Here is a 13,318-nt window from a genome sequence, read left to right as displayed (position 1 = left end):
CGAGGGACGCGGTCAAACGCCTTCTCTAAATCCACAAAACACATGTAGACTGGTTGGGCAAATTCCCACGCACCCTCCAGGATCCCCCTAAGGGTATAGAGCTGGTCCAGTGTTCCACGGCCAGGATGAAAACCACATTGCTCCTCCTGAATCTGAGGTTCAACAGTCCGACGGACCCTCCTCTCCAGAACCCCTGAATAGACCTTACCGGGAAGGCTCAGGAGTGTGATCCCTCTGTAGTTGGAACACACCCTGCGGTCCCCCTTTTTAAATAAGGTGAACCTCCACCTCTGTCTGCCAGTCCAGTGGGACTGCCCCCGATGTCCACGCGATGTTGCAGAGCCGCGTCAGCAAACACAGCCCGACAACATCCAGAGCCTTAAGGAACTCCGGGCAGATCTCATCCACCCCTGGAGCCTTGCCACAGAGGAGCTTTTTAACCGCTTCAGTGACCTCAGCACCAGAGATTTGAGGCCAACTCAATGTCCCCAGACTCTGCTTCCTCACTGAAAGACATGTCGGTGGGATTGAGGAGGCTTTCGAAGTATTCTGCCCACCGATCCACAACGTCCTGAGTAGTGGTCAGCAGCACACCGTCCCCACTATAGATAGTGTTGGTGGCGCACTGCTTTCCCCCCTAAGGCGGACCAGAATCTCCTCAAAGCCATACGGAAGTCTTGCTCCATGGTCTCTCCGAACTCCTCCCATGCCTGGGTTTTTGCCCCGGCGGCCACCCGAGCTGCATTCCGCTTGGACTGCCGGTACCCTTCAGCTGCCTCTGGAGTCCCACAGGCCAAAAAGACCTGATAGAAGTCTTTCATCAGCTTGACAGCCTCCCTAACCGCCTGCGTCCACCAGCGGGGAGGCGACCCCCTCATTCACCGGGGTAAACCCCAACGTACAGGCACCAAGATGGGGGGCAACTAGTATGCCCACCCCTGCTCGGCGCCTCTCGGTGGGAGCAACTCCAGAGTGGTAGAAAGTCCAACCCCTCTCAAGGAAACTGGTTCTACAGCCAAAGCCATGCGTTGAGGTGAGTCCGACTATATCTAGTCGGAACCTCTCAACCTCACACACCAACTCAGGCTCGTCCCCCACTAAAGAGGTGACATTCCATGTGCCAAGAGCCAGCTTCTATAGCCGAGGATCAGACCGCCAAGGTCCCCGCCCTCGACTACCACCCGTCACACACTTCACCTGACCCCTTTGGCCCCTCCCACGAGTGGTGAGCCCATGGGAAGGGGGACCCACGTTTCCTCTTCGGGCTGTGCCCGGCCGGGCTCCATGGGTGAAGCACGGCCACCAGGCGCTCGCCAACGTGCCCCACCTCCAGGCCTGGCTCCAGAGGGGGTCCCGGTGACCCACGTCCGGGCGAGGGAACACGGTTTCCATTTCTATAATTCATCATAAGAGGTCTTCGGGCTGCTCTTTGTCTGATCCCTCACCTAGGACCTGTTTGCCATGGGTGACCCTACCAGAGGCAGAAAGCCGCAGGCAACTGAGCTCCTAGGATCATTGGGACACTCAAACCCCTCCACCATGGTAAGGTGGCAGCCCAGGGAGAGCTCTGATCCATTTACTAAATGTGTTAAGGCGCCATGTCATAGTCACCTACTGCTCGATGCAATTTGCTGGATTCCTTATATAGGAAACTTTTTCTGAATGGCTTGATGAACTGACCTGTATTGGAATGTTTACTGTGTGAAGGTCATTGGGACGACTCTTGTCGTGATTTGGCGCTATATAAATGAACTTGAATTGAATTGAATTGGAGACGTTCCTCTGTGATCCCACAATGTGAATCTCTAGTTCACCACATCCCAGAGGTTCTGCGCTGGCTAAAGATCTGAACATCTTCATGGAATTCTCACTGTTCATGATGACATCTGCAGCTGTAATCCATCTGCTTCAGGGTTGAATTCAGTCATGATATTCTGTGAATGTAACTTTTTATCATTCGTATCACTCGTTCTCCTCTAACCTCAACGGGTAATTTTTAGATCGTTCTCTGAACAATAGAGGTGGTTATGAAACCCCTGCAAAACAGCCTTTTTGGCACTAACAACTTAAATCTTCTTTCTGCCCTTCTTGATGCTCAGTTTGGACTCCAATAAGTCATCCTGGAGTTTGAGTGTAGATGAAGATGGAGCTGTAGCTGTGTGGGCCGCAACATCATTCCTTTGCTGCCTTGTGACTATTTGTGTACCTGACAAAGTGACCAGTGGATGGAGATGTCTCATATTTTAAACCTCAGATACGGCATTGGAATCTGCTCCTAGACAAACATCAGAGTTCTTGTTACAAATCATAGGTGTTTTGTGTTGTGGCACGGGGTAACATAAAAACTGATGCAGAGAAAGGAGGGGTGAGAGTAAATAAAAGGGGTTTATTTTACAGATTTTAACCAAACTACACAGTCCTTGACTGGAAAATACAAAACGGCTATAATTAATGAAGGCGGCGGAGAAAAACTCAAAACACCTGAGACAAATGGTCTCAGGGAAGAAAACACGGGAATATCGGTAACTAACAAACAAACGAAAAATGCCGGAACTAACTAACTAAAACAAATCTCGACGGCTATCTATTCTAGATATTATTACAAACAAAACTTAAAGCGAACTCTAAAGCGGAAAACAAACTGAAATTCAAGCAGTATGGCAGACAAAACGGGATCACTAAACGAAAACGACTTAATACTCGATGGTGACACAAACGGAAACAATCTATCTTAATTATCACTCTTATTCACGTTCTTTATCGAATTTCACCAATTCTAAGTCGTTTGTCTCTAAGATCAAAACCGAGGAGAGAAAGACAGGGTGTTAAGCTGTGTATCTCTCCCCGAGAAACTGAAACCAGAGTCCTTTTCACTAGCATTTCCTCATCGGGAGATTGTCCGCAGCTGGTGCAGAGTGGGCGGGCCGAGGCAGAGGCCAGCCTGACGGAGGACCTGTCCAAGGTCCTGAACAGCATTGAGGGAGCAGGACTGGGCCATTCAAGGTGCGGGAGCCCAGGATCCGTAACAGTTCTTTTATCCATGCCCGGAGCTTCAAATAACCAGCTTTTAGGTTGCTGCCTTTGTTTTTAAAGCCATCGAGACTTCCGTCTTACACACACACACACACACACACACACACACACACACACACACACACACACACACACACACACACACACACTCTCTACTACTGAGTTCCATGACTGTGCGACAGCATGACTTCCTCACACTAATGACTCAATACCTAATTTACAAGTGGAGTTAAAGATGGGGTCTTTTAATGGGCATTTTCTGCTCCATTGTTATTGACTGTACGCATACCACTTTGCAAACACTGTTTCATCTTCTGCACACACACACACACACACACACACACACACACACACACACACACACACACACACACACACACCTGCAGGTGATAGGAACAGTCAAACTTGTAATTATTTTACAGGAATGTCGAAGGAAAAACGGCTAAACTCTTTAGTCGTGTTCACGTCACACTTGTTCTGTCTTTATTTAGAGCCTGTGGGAGAGCACTGGAGAGTGCACTAGCACTTGCTGCTTGTGCACATGTTTTACACAAGTGTGACCTCTTAACTCAATGAACCCATGCTGGTGGGCTTGTCATATTAGTTCCCACCACACCGTATGATCTCCTCCGACAGCCATGCTGGGTGTCAGCAGGAAACAGTTTCCCAATAGGTGGGAGGACACGTTATTTCCAGCTAACCCTAATTATCTCTGCTTAATTTATTAAAAACATCATTAAAAACAAGCTGATTTTACTCTTTTGAAGTATCATGCGAAAACTCAGTTCTGCAAAAAAAATTCTGCCATTGCAAGGTCTTCCTGCACCTCAAATGCTTGAAGATGTAAATCAGCAGAATAAATTTCACAAAATCTGTTTTTTTGCTTTCCTTATTGCAAAAATTGCTGATATTCTGTTAGTATTTCCACTCCCATTTGAGAATTCCCTCTAACATCACACACGACAAGCTTTTGGGGATTCTCTCCCTGGTTCTTTAAGACAAGCTCTTTCCTATCAAAACCACTTGTAGGATGACATGTCTGCAGAGACATCCCCCAAAAGCCCGGCCTCCTCTCTGCTCACCATGCAGTATTCATGCATGGATATGTTGAGCAAGAGACATCTTTCAGGACAAACTCTCAGCCAAGTACACTCAACTTGAAACAGCGTGAGCTACAAACATAAAAGCCGTTATGCTCCACTTGGTGCTCCGATGATGAACCGTCTCGTACAGAAGTTCCTGCCTTCAGTCTAAAGGAGGCCGAGATTAAAGATCAGATTAATATGAATGAAGAGCAAAGTCACAACAAACCGACGATTACAAAAGGTGGGTGTTTCATTGTGTGGAGTGAAAACTTCATTTCTTTGGTGGTTTTTAAGTCACTTGGTGTTCTGGAACTGGAGTTTCACACCTGATTTTAAAGACTTAGTCAGCAGGTTGTCCAGAACCAGTGTAACTCAACGTTCCTTCAAGCTTTTAAAGTAAGAAAAAAGCAGGCAGCTCACCTACGCACCAGATACACGCAACCAGTCGGAAAAAAAGGGCCGTTAGCTTGTGCTCACATCCATCACTTTCACACCGTGTTTACCAGAACACCACCTGGACAAGGCATGAGGGCCAGCGCTTGCTCTTGCAGACTCACAGCCAGTCATACAAACCGACCAGTGCCAAAGCGCCGGGCCCACACCACCTGTCGTTCAGCTCACAAAAATCCTCTCCGATAGCCTCCCACCAAGGCTTTCGTCACACTTACCTGCCTGCATGATAACGGTCTCATAGTAATAGTGTAATTTAGTGCCGTTTTGGTGCTAAATCTGAGTTCAGAAAAACATAAATAAAAACTATCAGCCTATTAAAGTTTGAACATAGGAAAGAATTAAACTAACACCTGTAAACAAGAGAAAAATGAATCACACACCTTTAGGGACGCTCGTACATGCTGTTACCTCCTTAGCCAACGCGTGTTTTACCCACTGCCGGTGTCTATGGTCACAGCTCACCAGAATGGCATCTGTCTGGCATATGGGAGCTCAGTCGGGTCGTCCAGACAAACACTTTCACCAGCTGCTCTCTGCTACCCAAACCCTTACAATCACTGTTTTGTTTTTTTTGCCGTCCCCCTTCATTTGTTTCATTAGTAAACTAATCAACTGTTAGCTTCTTTTTAACCATTTTCTTTACTTTGCTACAAAATCTTACAGAGGAAGGAAGTAGTTCTTTCTCCCAGTGGGAAAAATTCCTTGTTTTGCATGTGCTTGTGTCATGAATGAGCCATTATGCCTCCCTGCTGGAGTCGATAGAAGAGCTGTGAAAGACGGATCCGGTGGCTGATGCATAGCGCGGTTCAAAACCCGCAGTCAGTCGTCACTGGTGCTCAGCTGATTGGCTGTTGTGTTTACTGAACCGAGTTGTGCGGAACGATGAGAGGCAAGGGCGAGCCCGGAAAGGCACCCTCCCGACCAGAGTGGTGCAGATCTTAAATTCGACAGTTTCTCATCTTTGCTTATTGTGCTGAAGTGCTCTTGACTTTGCATCTGCCAAAATAACTGTTTTTGTCTCAACCTGACTTATCAGAAAATAGATGGAATGTGAACAGTTCCTGTGTAAATGTACACACATTGGCTCGTCTAGAACACCTCCACCGAAGACTTGATATGCAGCATTTAGGAACGACACCAGAAACCGCTACAGCCACTGAGAGCTCCCCTCCAAAGCTCAAATGGCATCACAGCCATTTTGTGTGTGAGAAATATCATTGGCTGCATCCTCCATATGGTGACATCTGCCTGGTGGGATTAACATGCCATACCGCTAAGCCTTCCCCCCCAAAAAACTCTCCCTTTAGTTGGCTTTGATGGATGCCTTGTGCAGTCACAGCACTTTCCCCAGTCACACACTCAGATGTTTGACTACCATCCAGCTGCATGTCTGTTATCTTGGCTGTGGTGAGTGCAGCGCGGCTATCTAATCAACCTATGTGCACAAGCTAGCTAAGCAAATTAACTCCAGAGTCCCATCCATCCCCATCCCACTCGACTGTTTTAACATCTGGCAGACTTTTTCTGCTGCTCGTATGCACACCAAGTCATCTGCTGCTATAATCAACAACAAAATGCAGCACAATTGAATCCATTACATGGACGGTTCTTTGCTGCAAGTGAAATTTGATTTAAAATTATTTCTTTTAAAGCTGATTTCCTGCTGCTGTCCTGCTAATGTCTGGTGCTAAAACAGAATGTGATGTGGGCTGCTCGGGCATTAGAGACAACACGTGTTTGTGTGTTGATGGACCTTGTGCATAATGTGGTCTGATATTGGAACGGTGAAGGACATCTTCACTCTGAAGCTTTGCCACTCCGGCTCTCTGAGGTCCATACATCCACTTACACTGTACCCACCTCATCTAACGCCCCCTCCCTCCTCTATGACTCATCACTGGCTCATTCAAAGGAGCTAAATGGCTTTTCTAGGATCGGTCAATGTGCTCAACACTGCACCTGTGCCAAGAGGCAGCTTCTATAGCCGAGGATCAGACCGCCATGGTCCCTGCCCTCGACTACCACCCGTCGCACACTGCACCTGACCCCTTTGGCCCCTCCCACGAGTGGTGAGCCCATGGGAAGGGGGACCCACGTTTCCTCTTTGGGCTGTGCCCGGCCGGGCTCCATGGGTGAAAGCCCGACCACCAGGCGCTCGCCAACGTGCCCCACCTCCAGGCCTGGCTCTAGAGGGGGGCCTCGGTGACCCACGCCCGGGCGAGGGAACACGGTTTCCATTTATATAATTCATCATAAGAGGTCTTCTGGCTGCTCTTTGTCTGATCCCTCACCTAGGACCTGTTTGCTATGGGTGACCCTACCAGAGGCAGAAAGCCTCAGGCAACTTAGCTCCTAGGATCATTGGGACACTCAAACCCCTCCACCACAGTAAGGTGGCAGCCCAGGGAGAGTCCTGATTCAGCTTGGTTTATATTGCACAAATTTGAAAAAGAATGCTTCTCACTGACCCGTGTCGTTATTCCATAAGACTGACCAATATGTGAAATATGTGATTTCAAACGATATATTTTGGAGGTCTTTACTCCATGAATTAATGAATTTGCCACCTTTATAACCTTTTTCCACCTTTCATGCTAGCGTTTTAAACTCATTATTCAACACACTGGTTTAAGATCATCATCATGTTGAGAAATGGAGCTCTAGAAGTTTGGATCAGATCTTAAGAGAAACACTGGCGCGACCTTTACCAATAAACTGCTGAATTCCATCTGTTGGCTGAGCTAATCTAGCTTTTGGCGAGTATTTTGAATTGGGTTGGCTCTATTTGATAGAAACGTGTGAAACAACATTCCTGTTTCTGTTATGCCTCCAACTTTGTGTTGATAAAGACTTGTAGTTTCTACAGAACTGTATCTTTAACATTGACCTTCTGTGGCAGACGTCTAAAATCAGGTTTCCTCCCAAAATGAATAGTTTAAAAAGAGCATCCACCTATCGCTGAGGTTCACTCAACTCCCCCTAGTCAGTCATGAGATGTTTTGGTGGCAGGCAATAGAAAAAATACAAGGACCCAAATGAAGAGGGTGCATGTGTTTAAAGACTGTGTGTGTGTTGCTTAGTGACATTTATTGGATTCAAGAGACGAGGCTAAAGCACAAACACTACTAGCAGGGCTGACTAGATTGTCTGTGATTCCCTCGTCCCAAAACCATCCTGTGCTGAAATTTTCCACGAGTAAAAATTTGGAGCTTATCCCATTTTAGCTGTTGGCTTCCTCGTGGTGTCCTACGACTGCTCTTGGTTATAAATCTCTACGGCAAACTGACTAGGTGTTGGCCCGAGGCTGGTACGTGAGAGGATTTAGGAGACGCTCTCATCTCGAGTGACTTTGATGGTGTAAGTCGTTGCATGAAGCATGAAGCGATGCCCTGCACACAGCCGAGAAAGCAGTGACCCTAAAAAGTGAGACATAATGTGACGTCAACAACGTGGTTATGCTTCTTTCACATTTGTGGGTTCCACATTCCCTGCAGTGACATAACCAGCCTGCGTGCTATCTTGATCGTGTTGATCTTCAGAGAGCTGTGCTCTTTACGATCGGTGTCTACGAGGGTGTGCAAGTGCCCTTTCGTACAAGATGAACTTTGGTTTTTTTTTAATTCCCTGTAAGCTTAAAAGGGGATATCTCCAGGGGCAGAGCAGGTTGAAAGAATGCATTGATTCACTTTAATCCTTTAAAATCCTGTGTGTGACGCAGTTTTGTGATATGCTAATGAGTCATCTCTTTTTGCCTTAGGTGACAGAGTACCTGAACAGTCAAGAATCTGCCAAGAGTGCCCGGGTAAGTAGCTTCATTTGCTTTTATTTTCCACCTTTTAATCCTCTAGATATCCTTTTTTCTCTCGCACAACCCCAGTTCTGTGAAGAATATACTGAAAATAATCACTTGTCCCTTGCTGCTTTTCTCTCAGTATACAACAGATAGAACTGTCTCTTACGATGCACTGTCCAGACATTCAACAAGGATAGAAAAAGACGTTAAAGACCAGTTTATGTTTAATCATCTGTGTAGATTGTAAGGGCTCAAATTTTGTTGGGCTTCTTTGATAAAAATCGCTCATCTGTGTAAAAGTGGCCAACAAGAGCAGTAGCGCCCCCTATTGGACTGGCATGTAACTGTAGGTTGTTTAGTAGAGCACTGCAGTGAAGCTGACCTGAAGAAAATCCTATCAGGGCTGCAAACAGGAAGTATTTATGGGAATATACTATTCATGTTGGATGAAGCAGATCACGTGATTAAAAAGGTGGCTAGGAATAATTCATATTCGACAGTGAAGCTGACTAGTCACTGTTGGACCAGTTTCAACAACACCTGCTTGATAACTTTGACTTTAGATTTAATGGTTATTATGTAGAGATAGCTCTGTAGCTAAATTCCAGTGCAAATAACCAAGTAATGTGAAAGTTGTGGTTACTGATTATCCATTATCCTAACCAATCAGGTGTAGGCTAATCTATGTTTCTTTGATTTGATGTTGATCAAATGTGCATTTGTACACAGAAAGCTGAAAACCCATTTTTTTTATTATCATTTAATGATTATAATTGGTCAGTTTTTCATGTAGGCTGAACATGAAAATAGTCTCCTACACCTATCTTCTGCATTAGCTTCTGTTAGAAAATACATGGTGAAACTATAGGATTAGAAAAGCCTGACAGTGTGACATCACACATTCATGGACTCACCCATCTAGACTCTTGTTGTAGTAGGCTGTTGTTGTTTTAGCTTCCAGGAAACAGCAGACAACGTCTTGAGTAGCTAACCATTAGCATTAGCAACTTCACCACACAGCAGAACTCTTCCAGGCTTGTGTTATTTGTGGGGATAAAACATCAATGTTGCAAAATAAATGAAGTCATTGGTAGTCGCGTTGTTGTTAGCCAATCAGAGGTGAGGTGTCCAAATCTTGCTGTGCTCTGCCACGGTTGGCTGCAGCAGGTTTCTCCGAGGTGATACAGTAACTTTTTGCCTTGAGTACGACCAATAAGGCATTCATTCCTACTAGAGACCTCTGCAAATGCTTTAATTAAACGAGTGTCCCACACCTTTAAAAGATCTGAACTATTCTTTTTTAATGTCAGATTTTAAGGAAAAACTAAAACACTTTCTGAGAAAAATGAAAAACAATTCCTTATGCTGCACTTTCTGCAGGTCACCGTCCTCAAAATTAGACGTCTCCTACTGCAGAACGAGAGTTTTAGAAGTAATAAACTCCAAATGTCTACAGCTTGGTTTGTTTTATTTAAAATTTGTTACGTAAAGGGTCAAGAATCCAAATTCTGATGCAATCGATTCCTTTTATTCTTTCATAGCAGGATCAGAAAAGAAAGCAGGAGTGCAAATAGCATCACCACAGTGTTTTCAGGGTGTCAGAAGAACAAAATACACACACACAAATGGAAAATGGCTTCATTTCATTCATCCTAATAACTAGTGCTAATTAGCACAGTTGCTAATTAGCTATGAATCACACCGTTAACAGCTGAGCGCACAGACCTCTGAGCCAAAAAACCCAACATCCCACACACCGGCGCACACACACACCGGCGCACACACACACTGGCACACACACACACGTTTCCATCCGTGTTGTGGTAGGGGTGACATTTAAAGGATGCGTGTGGAGCTTTATGATGCGATACAGGAGAAGTAACAGACTGGAGGTGTTTTAATGGACAGGCCAGAACAAAGAGTGATGATGCTGATGGTCTGTTTCCTCATCTTCTCTTTATTACTAAAACCCTCCACAGTAGGGCTGCAGCAAACGATTATTTGGATCATCGATGAATCGCTTGGCGTCTCGTCTCGATTAATTTAATTAAATGAGAAAATGTAAAACCTGCCAGGGAAACTTTTTTCTCTCCTTCCTTTACTTTTAACAACAGAACATGATTAGAAAACAATTCAATAGCGTGCAGAACAACACGCCATCACCTAAATATATCCAGTTCAACTATGATCAGTAAAATTTTATGTATTTCATTAACATGTTCAGTAGTAAGCTACTGGAAATGCTAATATTTATTTTCTACTTCTCAATATGCAATGGTGATATGTTATGTACGAATTAGCAATAATCCAGTTGAAATTATGTTGAAAGATTGACACGTTTGTGAATTACGTGCTACAGTGGCCTGCCATAATCCTGCAGCAGAGCAGAGAGACTCGAAGCAGCAACCTGACTGCAGCGGTTCTGATGCGTTGCGCTGCAGACGGCTAAGAATAAACAGGATGATGGAAACTTTTCTTCTGCTTGTAGAGTTTAGATAATCTTAGTTTCACAACTATCGTGTTTTGTTGGAACCTCACTTGATGGGGAGCCTGCTTACCGCTAGCATTATCTAATCTGCCTGTAGTTACACTTTTGAGCCCAAACTTTGGACCGTTTCTGCCTTTGTGTTCTCTGGTTTCTCTGTTTTCCTTCACATCACCTAGATTAGCACATTGCACACCAGTAAAAAGCACCTTCCTTACACAATAGCAGACAAATTACCTTTGTTCACTAAAGTTCTGGGGAACAAAGTTACTCGAAAAGATGTTGCACAAGGGCTACTTCTAAAAATAGTTTGTTGCACCTTTTTTTTCATCGCACGTGTGACATACGTCTCTTGTTCAGATCTGCTGCTGCATACCGATGAGCTGCGAGCATTGACTGTTACATAAAGGTTGCACGACGCAAAAAAAGTTTAACGCAACAAATCGATGACTAAATGCATTGCTAATGCTTTTCTTCATCAATTTTTATTTATTCGTTGTTGCAGCCCTACTCCACAATACATGTGACCACCTTTCATTAGTGTCTTTATTTCTGTTCCGTCTGCCCATCAGCTCAACATCTGGCGCTACGGAGACTTCCGTGCAGACGACGCAGACGAGTTTGGCTACAGGCGTTAGAAACTCGCCGAGCATCGAAGTAACACCATTCCAAAGACCAACAAGGACAGGAAGTGATGACTGAACAGAAGATGAACGACAGGCATTCACTCACCCCCACCCTCACCCCTCCCCTCCTTTTTATTTGACATTTCAGTCCAACATCTTAGCTTCTCTTCCACCCATTTCTCTAGAAGTGTGCTAGCTGTGCTAAAACACCAGGATAGATTGACTTTCCATTCGTCTTCTATTTCCTAATCAAACTCGACTAGATCCAGCCATCCGCTCTGTTGCCAATCTGTGTGATTTGCCATCTCACCTTCTCTGTGGATGATAACAAGTGATACTTACATGTGTTCAGCCACTCTTTTCCTTCACACACGTCCCCGTCTGTGGACCGGCTGATTTTCTGCAAGCGGATGCTTCCCTGATGAGTTTCTTGTAAATGTAACATTAATTGTAGGTGAATAAAAAAACAGTAATAATTATGTTTATTTTTATCTTCAGTGTATATCTGTGTGACGGTTTTGCAGATGTTTTTGTGGGGAGTGTTTTGTCGTTGATTCACAGTCACACTTTTATGACCAGTAAAATATCGAATGCCTTCTTGTGGCATTTTAACATCTTTTGTTCTGTAAAGTTTACATTCTAATAACGGTAATGACCCAGTCTCTTCTCTGTTTCTGTATGCCATATCAGATACAGTGTTTGAACTTGTTTCCAAGTGCTGAATCTTTGCATTCTATTAAAAAATCTGCTGAATAAAAAAAAGGAGCAAACTAAACTGTTTTTGAATGCTGAATATTAAAAAGTATTTCCCTAAAAGCTGGTCAGTTTAGGGAACGGACATGACTTAATTTTCTGATCAAAGCTGAGCGGTCTTTACAGAAACTACTGGAAATGTGTTTCTCCGTCCTCTGCCATCCACTGCGCTGAGGTCTTTTGAGAATGTGCATTACAAAGATGTCCAACATTGCTGTCTATCGTCTAAAACTGATTTCCCTTTTCAAATCAATAAAAGATACTTTACTAATCCCAGAGGGAAATTAGAGTTTCAGTACACACAATTCAGAGATCAGACACACATGGGCAAGACACATGACAAGAATTGGTGACTGTGGTCATTCACAACCCTGAGTCGCGCTACCTTAATAGAGATCAGAGGGGTTTACATGAGGGTTGGTTCAGGTGGAGGGAAAAGAGGCACTTCAGAGCTACCCTCCCACCAGGAGAGCAGCTTTGCGCTGCAAAAAAACGCCTCAAACATATATGCAACAGACTTCAGTCAGCACATTAGTGTCCACTAGGTGGGGTGGTGGGTTGGGACTGTCCCCATTTCAGTTCCTGCAGCCACGATAAGCAGCGCATGTCACCTCAGTGTGGATAGGGGGAGGAGCATTGAGGGTTGGAGGGTTGCAGTGACCCTGGAACGTTTCAGTGGCCTTCCCGCAGTCCTGCCCAGGCTGGGAAAGGAGACAGAGTTGAGTTGCCATAGCGACGGCACATTCCACATATCTTCTGAGGGGGGAGTTTTCGTTGGAGCCTTGCTGGCTCAAAGACGCCAGATTCCGATTAGAAATTGTTTTGGGGCCAGACCGAGATCATTTCCTCTCTGTCTTACAGTTTGTTGGTCCTCAACCTCTCAAGATCCCAATAATGGACATTAATCTATCCCAATCCGTGCTGATTCGTCCACTCTCTCCTTGATGGCATCCATCTTTTGTGCTAAAGAATGAATCTCGGCCAAAGTTCCAAGCTTACGATTCATCTCGACAATTATTTGAGTCTGTGAATTCACAACACGGTGCAAAACCATCTCTGAGCTCCGGGATCAGGCCAATATTCCTCGACA

The 13,318-nt window shown here is 44.9% G+C and overlaps 1 protein-coding gene across 1 annotated transcript in view; it reads left to right on the top strand.

Moving 5' to 3' along the window:
- snd1 (staphylococcal nuclease and tudor domain containing 1) overlaps positions 1-12,250 on the top strand; it is a 225,577-nt gene extending 213,327 nt beyond the window's left edge. Inside the window, exons 23-24 of the mRNA XM_015959730.3 lie at positions 8,329-8,373; positions 11,422-12,250. Coding sequence (XP_015815216.3) covers positions 8,329-8,373; positions 11,422-11,487 — 111 coding nt within the window. The 3' untranslated portion in view covers positions 11,488-12,250. The remainder of the gene's footprint in view (positions 1-8,328; positions 8,374-11,421) is intronic.
- Positions 12,251-13,318: the final 1,068 nt, after the last annotated feature.

This window comes from Nothobranchius furzeri, chromosome 1 (genome assembly GCF_043380555.1).
Source record: "Nothobranchius furzeri strain GRZ-AD chromosome 1, NfurGRZ-RIMD1, whole genome shotgun sequence".
NCBI classification, from domain to species: domain Eukaryota; kingdom Metazoa; phylum Chordata; class Actinopteri; order Cyprinodontiformes; family Nothobranchiidae; genus Nothobranchius; species Nothobranchius furzeri.
This window is presented reverse-complemented; position numbering and strand designations above follow the sequence as displayed.